The sequence below is a fragment of the Mesoplodon bidens genome (genome assembly GCF_964165515.1).
Source record: "Mesoplodon bidens genome assembly, chromosome: 2".
In the NCBI taxonomy this organism is placed as follows: domain Eukaryota; kingdom Metazoa; phylum Chordata; class Mammalia; order Artiodactyla; family Ziphiidae; genus Mesoplodon; species Mesoplodon bidens.
This window is the reverse complement of record NC_138177.1, coordinates 36969924-36985151: the sequence shown is the minus strand read 5'-3', so window position 1 is coordinate 36985151 and position 15228 is coordinate 36969924. Positions and strand designations below refer to the sequence as shown.

General features: G+C 39.3%; 1 protein-coding gene across 4 annotated transcripts in view; it reads left to right on the top strand.

Annotated features, from left to right (window-relative positions):
- Positions 1 to 232: 232 nt before the first annotated feature.
- ABL2 (ABL proto-oncogene 2, non-receptor tyrosine kinase) overlaps positions 233 to 15228 on the top strand; it is a 120788-nt gene continuing 105792 nt past the window's right edge. For all 4 annotated transcript variants that reach the window (XM_081216083.1, XM_081216081.1, XM_081216082.1 and 1 more), the window contains exon 1: positions 233 to 648. In XM_081216083.1, the coding sequence (XP_081072209.1) occupies positions 492 to 648 (157 nt within the window). In that variant the 5' untranslated portion in view covers positions 233 to 491. The remainder of the gene's footprint in view (positions 649 to 15228) is intronic.

Here is a 15228-nt window from a genome sequence, read left to right as displayed (position 1 = left end):
AAGGTCCGAAAGACCTGAAGCAGCGGTAGACGTGCCAGTGAGGTAGGTACGGGGGCTGCGGGGGGCGGGGGCGAACCCACCCTCAGAGAAGAAGGGGGCGCGCGGGCGGGCCGGGGCAGGGGCCGGGGCGGGGCCGCCGGGAAGCCCTCCCTCCGAGTAGCGGAGGTGACTGGTCGGGTGGGGGGCGGGAGACGCTCTGTCCCACGCTCTCCCAGTGCTCGGTGGTTTAAAGATGGCGGCGGCGGCGGCGGCAGTGTTGAGGGCGCGGAGCCGCGGGATGGGGAGGGAAAAGGAGAATCTGTGAGGCGTCGAGAGGCAGCGCGGCGGCTGCTGTGAGGAGTTGGGTGCGGAGACGCCGGTGGCCGGACCGCTCAGGGCCGGGGCCTCGACTGGGAAGGAGAGGCCGGAACAAGCGCCTGGAGCCCGAGGCCGGAGCCGAGGAGGAATGTGACCACGGGTCGGCGGGTGCGCGGGAGTACGCAAGTGCAGGGATGGGGCAGCAGGTGGGCCGCGTCGGGGAGGCTCCGGGGCTTCAGCAGTCGCAACCCCGCGGGATCCGGGGCAGCAGCGCAGCCAGGCCCTCCAGCCGCAGGCGGGACCTGGCGGGGCGCACCGCAGAGGCCGGCTTCAATATCTTCACCCAGCACGGTGAGTGTGTCCGGGAGCCGGCGTGAGGGCGTGGGGGAGGCCGGAGGTGGGGTTGGGGCGGGGTGGGAGGCAGACAGGCAGCCCTAGGGGGTCGAGGGGTGGAGGGGTGCCCAAGAGTGGGGGCGGAATCTGCTGCCATCTGGGCCAGTCACGGGAGGCGAGTCACACCCCTCCCCCCCTCCCGTCTCTAGCCTGGCTGGCAGCTCTCGGGGGGCGGAGGAGGAAAGAGAAGTGGTCTTAGGGACCTTGGATGGACTGTCCTCTGCACTGGGACGCGACTGTGCGGCTCGCGGAAGACGGTGGATAGTGTCCTCAGGGGAGAGAAGGATGAAGGGAGGTGTGAGCTCAGTCCAGGTGTTAGTATAAATTGGTCGTTAGCGAAGGGAGCATGAGTTGTGCCTTGAGGGATTGGGAAATAGGAACTGAATCTCAGCAGGTAGTGGCCTATGAAGTATATACGTATAAATCAGGCAATGAGCAGTGTCAGGATAGTGAACAGTGTCCTGAAATACCCTTCTACGGGAAAGATAAGGGTAGTATCTTAGCACTTTGAATTTCTTTTTTTTTTTTTTTCAAACTGGAAATGAAGGGCTTTGCCAAACCAACCTCTCTTCTGCTCTTTTGAGTAGGACACATTTCTGAGATGGCTGGTAGGGGTTAGAGGTTGGTGGGCATCGTTAGGACTTTGGATACAAACAAGAGTTTTTCTTCCTACCAGGTGTGCATATATATATATATATATATATATCCACACATATACATACTTGCATCCTCTATATGGCCTGGAACCTATTACTTTATCCTCATTATCAAGGTATTTTTAAAACAGTTGTCTCCAGACTCGTGATCATGTACTCCAAGAATTTATGTATCTTTATTACTGAACTAATGGGTAACTTAGAAATGTACACAGAAATAGAATTTAAGAAAGGATGAGATGAAAAAATAAATATAACAAGGGTTCTAATAAATTGTTTCCTGCAGCCCAGTGGATCCTTTTGCACTTCCTCTGAGCTGCACCCACACCACTTTTGAGGCCACTTGTCTAGAGGAAGGAAGAATGGAGAAGGGGGGAAAAAAATTAACCTTCATGGAGTTGAGATACCCTAAGACCTGATAGAGGCTGAAGAGATAGATGTGACTTCTGTATAAACGACTGGCTAGTTGAGGTTGGATGAGAGGTAGCAAACTGGACTTTCACTGAAGAGGCATATGGAAAATAATAAAAGATAAAAGAGGGTACTCTATACTGCATGGTGTAGGGAAGACGAGGAAGGAAGAGAAGTGTGAATTATTTCTCAGAAATGGAGTTTTGGAGGAAGTTAAGACAAATGATAGTATACAGAGAAAGAGATGAACCTTAGAAGCTGTGGCTGCTAGGTGAGTTGTATCAGAGTTCTGGGTTTGGACTTTGTGAACAACCTGAGTTTCCTAATGGAAGAGATATAGGTGATTTGGGTCATTCAGGAGTTACGTGTCTACTCTAAAAGATGTGAGTGAGCTTCTCTTCCAGGTATATAAACATTTTATGAAGGTGCCATATAAGTTAGTCTGTATCGAAATCACTTCCAGAAACATTGGAGCAAAGAATGGGTAAATAGTTTTCAGGGAAGAAATGATCCAAGTAGCTTTGCTTTGTGGAAAGTGTTAGTTATGTATTAAACTTGGCCCAGTAGGTAGTGGTGATCCTCTTCCTCTAGCATCTATTCAGGACGTAAGATTTTCTGAGACGGAGGAGGTCATGAAGAATGGAATAGGAGGAGATTTTGAAGGATGAATAGGATTTGGATCTATGGAGCAAGAAAAAGAGGGCAGGCTGTGCAGGAGAAACAACTTAAGTGTGAACAATTGAAATGAACGTAATTTGTTGATGGAACAGTGAGGAGACACATCTGTCATGAGTGAAGCAAATCCTCCAGGAGTGAATCCTAGAGCAAAAATTGCAAGAATCAAGTCCTGGTCTTGGCTCCACCTGGCTGGATGATTTAGTCACTTACCGTCTTTGGGTTTCTTTATCTGTTAAATGTTGGATTGGATGATCTCTAAGGTACCATCTGACTCTTAAGATGTTATGATTCTACTGATAATTGAGAAGCAGTGGTAAGAAAACTTTGAATATGTTGGGTTATGGACTGGGTTATTGAAAATGTGGCAGAGGAGTTTATATCCATTTACCTGATTGGTTAGTTTATAGGCTATGTAAAGAAACCCAAGTGTGAGGTGCTGAAAGCCTTGGCCTTGAGCGGAGGCAGTGGAAACAGGTGGGGTGAGTGAGGGATATTTCATGCATTCAACAAAGAAAAGTTTTTTGAGCCCCTATTATGTACTGGGCCCTGGGGATGTTGCTGTGAGTATAACAGGGTCCCTGTCCTTGTGGAACTTAAGGATTTTATGATTTGGTTTAGAGGATGAAAGAAGAGAGGACGACTTTGGAATACTTAGGAGGCATTCTACCTGGATTTGAAACCTGGCTTGACTGCTTATTATCTTTGTGATCCTGGACAAATTATTTAACCTTTTTGTGCCTTGGATTCTTCATTTGTAAAATGGGGATAATAAGAATACCTGGTATAGTAGTACCTAGATTAATGAGTTAATATATACAAGGCACTTAGAATAGTGCCTGGCATGTAGTAAGGGCTAAATATGTGTTGGCCCCGGCCATTACTACTACAACTACTACTACTATTAAAAATAGGGATGAGTCCAAGATAATAAATTTTGAAACTGGCTGTATTGACAAATTTGGAAGTTAGAAGCTGATTGAAAGGATGGGAATAGGGTAAGTTTGTTGCCAAAGACTAGTATGTAAAGAATAGAATTGGCAAATAATATAGGAAACAAAGGTTAAGTGAGTACTGTTTTTAGACAGATGGGTGTTTATAAACTTCTATAGCTCAGAGTTTCTCAACCTTGGCAGTTATTGCCATTTTGGGGTGGGACGTTCTTTGCTGTGGGGGTCTGTCCTATATTTTGTAAGATGTTTAGCAGCATCCTTGGCCTCTGCTCAGTAGATGCCAGTAGCACCCCTTTCTGGCAAACTACCTCACCGCCCCCCCCAAGTTGTAACAACCAGAAATGTTTTCAGACATTGCTAGATTGCCCCTAGGTGAGAACCACTGCTTAGAAACACATGATAAATTCTGGCTTGAATAAATAAATTCAGTTAGATTCAAAAGCTTCTCAGTGGACCTGTTGTTTGACATTTACACAAAAAACCTCACAACTAGTGTACAAGTCACTGTCTTGAGTTTCAGTTTTGAGGTATTAGCACATAATTTCATATACGAAAGTTAGGTTTGACTGTTGAGTTTACATGTAGGTTTAAATATAGATTAAATATTGTACATAGTAAAAATGTATGTACGTTACAGAAATGGGTTTATCAGAGTCCATGATTTTTCTTCTGTAGATAAAAGAAATGGTGTAAATGAGAATGATTTTTTTATTAATATGTGAGTAAGTTGTTATAATAATTTGCTTTGCCAAAAATGCCTTTTATGAATGTAATTTAGAAGGAATAAAAATAATTGGGCTGTTTTTTGGTATGAAAGAGGTGAGTGCTGTGTGATTTTTCTGAAATCTGCTATTGAACCTTTTTGGTGAGCTGATGTTTTGTGACTAGTAATCTAAGGTTGAATATCTCCTTGTCTTTTTAATATCTGACATACATTACAACAGTTGAGTGATTTCACTTCAACTTTACTTCCTTCTCTCACTCATTTGCTGTAAATGCTATTAAAAATTAACCTTAAATTGTGAAGTTTTGAGTAATAAAACTTTTCCCTTAAACTCATCAGTTTAAGTGGTCTGATTTCTTTATTTAGAATTTGTAGTTCATGTTTTAGTCTTTGCAGAATGAAAAATGTCGGCACCACAGGTTGAAAATGATACTGTAGAAAAGAACAGCAAGGCTGTTGCAAGAGAATTTTAATTATGGTGACCTAGTACAGTGGCTACTGGTTCTTATGAAAACCAGACTTTTAAAAAGAAATCAGCTGTTAGGTTTTTGTTAACCTCCAAATCTGTGTAAGTTACAGGTATCTGGGTGTGTCTGTATTTTTAGAAAAGTGACAAAATAATTTGTGGTACAGATTCTTTTATCACAAGCCCAGTTGACAGTAAGGTCCCAGGTAAATTTTGAAGTCTGAAGTTTCTCCTAAGGGTCTTCAACTTGCTTTAAAAAGAAAAACCAGATCTTTCCCCCTTGCAATTATTACACTGTATCATTTTTTTTTCTCTTCACTCTCTCTGTCAAAATCAGTAATGATGATGGTAATACTAATTTATATTTGTGTAGTTTTTTTTGAGTTTATGAACACCTTTTATGTCCTTTATCTTATTTGATCTTTACAATTACAGTTGGCCCTTGAACAACATGGGTTTGAACTTGCAGGGTCCACTTACAGGCAGATTTTTTTCAATAAATATGTACTATAGTTTAATCGCGGTTGGTTGAATCCACGGATGCCAAACCTGGATATGGAGGACCACCTGTAAAGTTATAAGAGGATTTTCGACTTCGTGGAGCGTCGGTGCCCCAACCTCCGAGTTGTTCAAGGGTCAGCTGTACTCTGAAATAGGTGGGGACAGATATTAATCTTCCCATCTTATAGATGAAGAGTTAAGAGAATTAAGTGACTTCCCAAGAGCATATAGCTGTTAAGTTATGGGCCTGAAACTCAAGCCTTTGTCTCCAAATCTTGCCATAGTGTAGAGATTTAGAGAACATGGGTTTTATTTTATTTTATTTTTTTAAATGCATTTAAAAAAATATTTTTATTTGGTTGCATTGGGTCTTAGTTGCGGCAGGTGGGCTCCTTAGTTGTGGCATGTGAACTCTCAGTTGTGGCATGCATATGGGATCTAGTTCCCTGACCAAGGATCGAACCCATGGCCCCTGCACTGGGAGCATGGAGTCTTAACCACTGTACCACCAGGGAAGTCCCAAGAAGATGGGTTTTAAAATTAGATAGAATTGGGTTCAGATCCTGCCTTGTGTCTGACATTAGTAAGTGGTTTACAACTCCAACCTCAGCAGGTTGTTGAATTAAATGATAAAATTTTGTAAGGCTCTAAGTGCTCAGTAAATAGTAGTTTTGTTGTTGTCATTGTTATTTACCTCAAGATGTTTGTGAAGATTACATGAGTCTAATGTGAAAATGTTTTGTAAACTATCTCAAATGCTGCTATTGTCATCACGATAGCATGCTAAAGTGTAGAATTGTCTTAGCATTTATATATATATATATATATTAAATTTATTTATTTATTTTTGGCTACATTGGGTCTTCCTTTCTGCACATGGGCTTTCTCTAGTTGCAGTGAGCAGGGGCTACTCTTCATTGCGGTGCACAGGCTTTTCACTGAGGTGGCTTCTCTTGTTGTGGAGCCCGGGCTCTAGGCGCGTGGGCTTCAGTAGTTGTAGCATATGGGTTCAGTAGTTGTGGCTCATGGGCTCTTGAGCACAGGCTCGGTAGTTGTGGCGCACGGGCTTAGTTGCTCCGCGGCATGTGGGATCTTCCTGGATTAGGGATCAAACCCGTGTCCACTGCATCGGCAGGCAGATTCTTAAACACTGCACCACCCAGGAAGTCCAGCATTTATATTTTAAGTCTCTGTTTTGTCTAAGTCTCTATTTTTCTCACAAGTGACTCTTGATTATTAAAGAACTTTCAGAAAGCAGCAAAAAGGTAGGGAAATTTTGGGGATCTGAAATCACCTTAGACCTGCCTTCCTTGAGGGTAAATGTTACCTTCTTAGGATTATTTGTCTTATGGGTCTTTCTTACTCTTTTCATACTGGTGTTTTTCTTCCTTCACAGAAGGTGAACTAGAAGCACAGGCCAAGGCATATGTAAAGTTTAGGTTGAGACCTCATTCTAAGCTGGCACATTTGTTTGCTATTTAATATTTAATGATTTTTTATATTGTAATCTCCTTCATCTGACATCCTTTAAGAACTTTTTGTGCCTCCTTATATTATTTTTACCTCTGGTTATAAAGTTTCTTGTTAAAAGCATTTTTTTTTCTTTTTTCGCGGTACGCGGGCCTCTCACTGTTGTGGCCTCTCCCGTTGCGGAGCACAGGCTCCGGACGTGCAGGCTCAGCAGCCATGGCTCACGGGCCCAGCTGCTCCGCGGCACATGGGATCTTCCCGGACCGGGGCACGAACCCATGTCCCCTGCATCGGCAGGCGGACCCTCAACCACTGCGCCACCAGGGAATCTAAAAGGATGTTTTAATAGAACTTTTATATTCTTAATTTTGTGAGTCAAATTGGACTTTTTTTCATATACTATGTGTATAAGATTTTAAAATACATAATGTTAACCTCATCAATCTTAACAGATTTCTTCTGGAATAGATAAATTTGGAGTGTCACTGTTAATACTTCACCAGATCATATAGAACCGTTCTCAAACTTTAGTGTGGAGACCCAGATTGCTGGGTCCCACCCCCAGAGTTTCTTATTTACGTCTGAGGTGGGATTCAAGAATTTGCATTTTTGACAAATTTTTAGGTGTTGCTGAAGGCTGCTGGTTGGGGCCACACTTTGAGAACTGTTGGTAATGTGAGATTAAGAATAGTGGTGGATCAAAAGTAATTCAAAGTTTGTCAGTTGTCAGAAAACGTAATGTATTGACTCTTCTACTTAAAACTGGTTCAGAAGTCCATTTGTTGCAAGTCTAGTGTCCACATGCAGGTGTCCACTGTCTTATGCCACTTTTTTTGCGGCAGGAAGAGGTGCTTTGGCCTCAACTTTTTTTTTTTTTTAAATCTCTAAAAGTTCGTATGTTGAAGGTCTGTTGAGAGGTGCACTTTTGAAAGAATCTTGTGTCAGGGAAAAGGGAGGTAAGACACACAGAGTTCTGCTTAGAGTGGGCCTTAGTCCCTGGAAGAAGCTGTGAAGAAATAATTGCCACTTATTGAGTGCTGTGTGCCAGGCATGTTCTAAGTACTTAATTGCAGGGTTTTTTTCACGCAAACCCCATAAAACCTTGCTTGCTCAAATTGAAAAAGATAAGAGACCAAAGAAATTGGGATACCTATTTGTAATTCTGTAGTTATGTGTGATGATGCCTAGTTACCTTTTGGGGTTTGTGTATATGTACATATGTATATGTATGTGTGTGTATATAGGAAGATTTTTAGTCTTTTTTTTACCCTATCTCTCTTGAGACCAATGATGAGGGTTTCAGAATGGTAGACCAGGGTTAGATCTATATACTTACTCTGTGGCTATGGATTGAGACTTAGATATTATGGCCTAACAAATGGAGCAGTAGGCGCTCATAGTGCAATTTGAAATCTCATGGTAATGTTGAACTATTGGCTTAACCTCTAGACTTAGTATTACTAATATTTAAAGACTTTTATATCCCCCACTCCCTGTTGATAGATTACAACTCTCCTTTTCTCCTTGTATTGGAATCTGTGTAGCCACTTGAAGTGATCTATTTAGTTTATTATTGTAATATGCAACTTATAAAGACATTTCTTTTTCCTTTTTAGATAATATGATAGAATTAAAAAAAACTAGTTTAACACTCCAGAGTATTTTCTGTGTTTCTTTATTCAGTTATTTTACAGTAATTGCCTATGTTAATATCTCAGAGAATTTTTAGGTATAATTTAGAATTGCTGTCAAAAAGAATGATGCTGCTTAAGTAGATATTGATGAACACTCTCATGAAACAGTTAATAAACTAGTCTTGTTTTGTGTGTCTGTGTGTGGGGAAGTGTGATATTTTGTATAATAACTGTTGGTTACTAATCTCTGCCTTTTTGGGTTGAGGGTATAATTTCAGTATGTAAATTTGTGATCGTTGTACTAATTAGAATGATTTCTCAGTTCAATTCTTTTCTTTTTTATAAATAAATAGATTTATCTATCTATTTATTTATTTTTGGCTGCATTGCGTCTTCGTTGCTGTGCGCGGGCTTTCTCTCGTTGCAGCGAGTGGGGGTTACTCTTCGTTGCTGTGCGCGGGCTTCTCATTGCGGTGGCTTCTCTTGTTGTGGAGCACGGGCTCTAGGCGCACGAGCTTCAGTAGTTGTGGCTCGCGGGCTGTAGGGCACGGGCTCAGTAGTTGTGGTGCATGGGCTTAGTTGCTCCGCGGCATGTGGGATCTTCCCGGACCAGGGATCAAACCGTGTCCCCTGAGCTGGTAGGCGGATTCTTAACCACTGTGCCACCAGGGCAGTCCCAGGTCAATTATTGTCAATTGAACTTTCACTCAAATAAATGCACAGATTAATGCACATTAACTATAATACTGTGACAAATTTAATTTTGGTTGCTTAAAAAAATGAGACCTATATTGAGCTTCTTCTCTGTCTTTGCTTTGTGCTGTAAATGTGCTGAGTCTATGATGGTGGTACTGCGGGCTCCTCTGTAGTGAACTCTGCCAGTATTGGCTTTTGATCCAGCAGAACACAAAGTTCAGCAGGCCCAGGCAATTTATATTCCCTGGTTTGCTTTTCCAAGGAGAGGGAGGATTTAGAAAACCTTTCATTTGATGTGGTCAAGGTCAAAGAAAATGTTCTGTGGCTTAATATAATATACAATATGTACATACACAATTTTGTTAACATGTTCCTTTCTCTATGCTAATTTCAGCAAATTAAAATAACAATACTGAGTTAATACTAAAGATTGCCACTTGGCATTTTGTGGTTCCAGATAATTACTAAGAAAACTTGGTAATTTTCTTAGGAAATCTTAAAAATTTTCCTAAGACTAGCAGTACTAACAGGCATAATTCATATCACCGATCTTTTTCTTATAGGAAAGAAAGGTTGACACTTGAAGGTTTTTGTTATAGTAGCTTTTATTAATGTTGAAATTTGCATTTTTTAATTGTGTGAAAATATATAAAGAGGTATCTCAGTGTAAAAAAAAAAAAAAAACCATCAGTACAGAAGCATGTAGATGAGACATGAAAGTCCTCTTTGATGTCCCAACCCATGATCCATATATTCCCTTGTTAGAGGAAACTACTGTTCATGGTTTGATATGTTATCTTCCCAGAACTTTTTATGTAATTACATTTGTGTGAGTGCACATATTAATATTTCTCTTGCCATTTCATAAATGCAAGTAAATGCATTATACAGTATGATTTTTTTCTCCCAGATTTGGTTTTTGCATTTAATATGTCTGGAAGACCTTTCTATGCCAGGATGTGTACATTTCTCATTCTTTTCAGTAGCTTTATAGTGTTCTGTGCTCTTGATATATATTTTAACCATTTTGTTTAGATGTTAACCATTTTCTTATTGATGAGTATTTGTTTACAAGATTGTTAAAGATCTCCTGTTTTCCTCATATTTTTTCTTATTACCAGCTTGAACCTTTCTGAAATTTATATATACATATTTGAGGTTGGAACCAGCTTAATGTTTTTCCATTGTACTAATAATTGAATAGTTCATCAATTTCCACTGCTTTGAAGAGCTGTATTTCTTATATATTTAATTCTCAAATGTCCACAGATCTTTTTAAAACTCTTTCCATTGTTCCATTCATCTTTATTTCTTCCTGCACATTGTTAACATATTGTAATTATGGTAACTGTATTATAAGCTTAAAGTGTATATGTTTACCTTGGTAGCTCCCTATTATTGTGTTACTTTTCAAAGTTTATTTGGATGTTATTGCATATTATATCTTCCAAAGATTCTTGGGACCAGATTGTTAAGATTCAGAAATCTTGATGGGGTTTTGATAGTGATTGTACTGAATTATAGGTTAATTTGAGGGTGAATTGACATTGCTGCATTATTGTGTCCTTACATCTAAGAACATGGTGTCCCTTTGCCAGTCTAGGTCATCTTTGTGTCCTTAAGTAAAAGATTTTCCATTGGTTTCCCATTGTTTTTGGACATTTCTTGTTAAGCTTATTGGTGGGCTTCTTAAAATTTTTGTTGTGATCATAAGTGTAATTCTTCTGCATTACATTTCCTAATTGCTTATTGCTAGTATATGAGTAGTGATTTTTGTTTGTCAGCCCTGGGTCTGGCTGCCTTACTGTATTCGTATTGCATCTAATCATTTTCCCTTTAATTCTCTTTCTAGGAAGGCAGCCAGATTTTCTGTAGTAGTAACTTTCTACCAACATTTTTATTTTCTTAAAACTGATATTCCTAGAGGCCTTTTTTTAAAAATAAGGAAGAATTTTAAGCTGTTATTACTATTCATTCTTTATCACACTTCTGTACTGTAAGGCATTTGGTTGGAGGAGGCATGGTGGAAGTAGGAGTGGGTTGCAGGGAGAGAGACCGTCTATCCTTTTTCTTAATGAATTCTGGTTACTATTATTGGTGGTAACAATACATGTTTTGTCCATTTATTTTCTACACAATAGCTAAGGTATATATAGTACATATATCTAAAGTATATATGTGTGTATATATATATATATATATATTTTTTTTTTTTTTTTTGCGGTACGCGGGCCTCTCACTGTTGTGGCCTCTCCCGTTGCGGAGCACAGGCTCCAGACGCGCAGGCTCAGCGGCCATGGCTCACGGGCCCAGCCGCACCAGGGCACGAACCCGTGTCCCCTGCATCGGCAGGCGGACTCTCAACCACTGAGCCACCAGGGAAGCCCTGCCTGGTATATTTTAATACGGCAACTAGAGAAATTGTTTCTCTACATTTTCATTAAGAAGTGTCATTATTGGTGACTAGCGTCTAGACTAAAGCATACAATTTATGTTTTTGCGCTGAGGGGAATATTAAGTTTGGTAAATACATTCCTGATGTTGTTGACAATTCTTAGTCACAGTGCTACATCAGTAGTTGAGACCTCTGAACATTGATTTTTGGTAAACATAAGCCTTTTAGCTATGAAAAAATGTATTCTGTGGATACTATAGAGGAGTTCCGGATTCCCTCCAGATAGCATCTGGACTTGTGTTTAGCTCCTGAATCAATATATATATTTTTAACTATGCTGATAATCCATTAGGTAACTCGAAGACTGGATTCAGTGTGGAATGATTAATTTTGTGAAACTGAGAATTAACTTTAAGGAGGTATGAAGAAAGAATATTTTCTTTTATAAAAATGTATATTTATCAGAAGTTAAGTTTCTGATACCAGTAAACTCTGGTCTTTTCTTCAGAAATAGAAATAAAATGTGAAGAAAGCATTTTTTTTTAAAGGAAGTATTTCAAACATACAGAAAAGTAGAGCACATAACAGAATGTCCAGGTACCCGCCACCCAGATTTAACATATGTTAATGTTATGTCACATTTTTAAAAAAAGAAAACATTATAGAGACAGTTGAATACCCTTTGCAGGCCTTCTCAAACCCATTCTTCTCCCTTCCTATCCTGAGTTTAATACTGCCCTGATGGTGTTTATCCTTCCCCTCTAAATAGTTGCATTTTATATTCCACTTGTAATTATCTGTAGAGGGTGTGTGTGGGGTAGGCGCCAGTTTGTAGCTTTGTATGTTTGAAAGATTTACATAAATTCTATGCCAGATGTATCATCTTGCAACTTTCTGTTTCTATCCTGTGTGTTTCTGAGATATATCCATTTGAAATAATATAGTTCAGTATTCCGCTGTGTAACTATACCACAGTTTATTCAGAATTTTTCATATTGATGGTAGGTTGTTTCCAGTTTTGCATAAAATAGGTGCTTGGAGTTACTATTTGCTCTGACCAGAAAACTCTTTATAGTTATTTTTATCAGAGATATATGTGGAGAGTTTATAAATAGTCAAAGAATATGACAAGATTTGAAATGGAAAAAAAAGAAAGCAGCCCCATCCCTCTTCCTAGGTTGGCACTGTCCAGTATGGCACCTACTAGCCACATGTGACTATTCAGCACATGTCCTTTGTCCTCATTGAGAAGAGCTGTGTTAAAATACACACTACATTTCAAAAACTCAGTATGAAAAAAGAATGTAAAATATCATATTAATGTTTTTATGTTGATTACATGTTGACACGATAATGTTTTAGATATGTCAGATTAAATAGATTTAAAAAATATATGTATTTACTTATTTTTGGCTGTGTTGGGTCTTTGCTGTGCGCGGGCTTCTCATTGTGGTGGCTTCTCTTGTTGCAGAGTACGGGCTCTAGACGTGTGGGTTTCAGTAGTTGTGGTTCCTGGGCTCTAGAGCGCACGCTCAGTAGTTGTGGCACATGGGGTTAATTGCCCCATGGCATGTGGGATCTTCCCGAACCAGAGATCGAACCCGTGTCCCTTGCACTGGCAGGCAATTCTTAACCACTGCGCCACCAGGGAAGTCCCTAGAATAGATTGTTAAAATTAATTTTATGGATTAAAAAATTTAACCTAGCATTCAGAATATGTAAAATGACATATTTTTGCTCACATTTGTGGCTTGCATTTCTACTGGACAGTTCTGTTTTAAATGGTAAGCTCTATGAGAGCAGGAACTTGATCTTGTTCACCACCGGAGTCCCTGTACCTTTAACAGTGACAGGCACAAAGTTGACCCTCAATAAATTTAAATGAATTGGTACATTCAACAAGAGAAGGTATTTTTTGCATTGTTCACTTAGAAATATTATACCTGGCATGTTACAGTGCAGAGTTTATTCCGTAGAGGTGCTTTGAGTTTTCTTTGCAGTTACTGATTGGTAAAAAGTTACTTTAAATTTGGCTTTATTATCCAGTGTATGTTTTTCCTTTTACTACCCTATTTTTAACTTAACTGCACTTTTAAGTCTTAGGATTTCATAATATTTTCATTCTGTCTTTATCATTATATTTTTCATTTTCTATTTTATTCTGTTATTAATCCTGCTGTTTGGGAAAATTCTAATGGATTTATAAGTTCTTTGATCTAATTATTTCAAGTTATCTGTTTCTTGAAATTACTGTCTTCAAAGAGAAAAGTCATCTTGGCCATGGGCTGTATCAGGAGGGCTTTAGCTCTGGCAAATTTTCTACCACGCTGTTACTTTTTCAAGTCTGAGGTCATGCTTATCCTTTTATGTTTATCTGTTTATTCTTTTTTCTTGGCAGCATATAAAATCTTTTTATTTTAAAAATTCTTCCTCTTTTTTTCCTTCCAGTTTATTGGGATATAATTAACATATAACCTTATCTAAGTTTAAGGTATACAGCTATTGATTTGATACATTTATGTATTGCAGTGTGATTACCATCATAGCAATTAACTGACACTTGCATCAAATCACATAATTACCATTTCTTTTTTGTGGTAAAAACATGTAATATCTACTCTTTTAGCAACTTTCAAATATATAGTATTGGTATTATTAGGTATAATCACCATGCACTATATTAGATCTTCAAAACTTGTTAATCTTATAACTGGAAGTTTGTACCCTTTGACCAGTGTCTCCCCATTTCCCCCGCTTCTTAGGCCCTGTTAACCACCACTCTCCTCTCTTCTCTAAGTTTAGCTTTTTTAGATTCCACATATAAGTGATATCATACAGTATTTGCCTTTTTTCTGTCAGACTTATTTCACATAGCGTAATGCTCTCAAGGTCCATCCAAGTTGTTGCAAATGGCAGGATTTCTTCTTTCTCTTGGCTGAATAATATTCCATTGTGTGTGTGTGTGTGTGTGTGTGTGTGTGTGTGTGTGTGTGTGTATCTCTTCCATCTTCTTTATCTATTCATCTCTTGATGGACACTTAGGTTGGGTCCTCTCTTGGCTATTGTGAATCATGCTTAGTGAACGTGGGAATGCAGATACTCCTTCAAGATGCTGTTTTCATTTCCTTTGGGTATAAACCCAGAAGTTGGATCACTGTTCATATGGTAGTTCTATTTTTAGTTTTTTGAGGAACGTCCATACTGTTTTCTGTGGTGGCTGCACCAATTTACATTCCCACCTACAGTGCAGAAGGGCTCCCTTTTCTCCACACCCTTGCCTGCCAACCCTATCTCTTCTTTTTCTTAAATGATAGCCATTCTAACCAGCATGGGGTGATATCTCTTTGTAGTTTTGATTTGCATTTCCCTTGTGGTTAGTGATGTTGAGCACCTTTTCATGTACCTGTTGGTCATTTGTATGTCTTCTTTGGAAAAATGTCTATTCAGATTCTCTGCTCATTTTTAACTTATTTATTTTTCTTTTTGTCTTTCTTAAATTTTTGGCCACACTGCACGGCTTGCAGGATCTTAGTTCCCTGACCAGGGATTGAACTGGCACCCTCAGTGGTGAAAGCGTGCAGTTCTAACCAGTGGACTGCCAGGGAATTCCCTGCCCATGTTTTAACTGAATTGTTTTTGTGTTTTTGAGTTGTATAAAATTCTTCCTCTTAAAGCTTAAGAGCTTGGTAGGTAGATGTTTGAGGAGTCTGTCTTAAATGATTATTTCTCAGTCTTTATATCATATACCAACTGTCTTTGGTTTTTGGTTGTTCTTCTAGTTCAGGAAATTTTGACTCTTTCCCTGGTTTCCACATTATTTACCTTTTCTATTTCCTCTGTTGTCCTTATATTTATAGATTAGTTCTCATTGATCTTTTTTCTGTACCTCACCATTGGGTTCTTACTATTATAAAGTTTCATCAAATTTATTTTTGATTTACTTGTGTTGAAGTATTA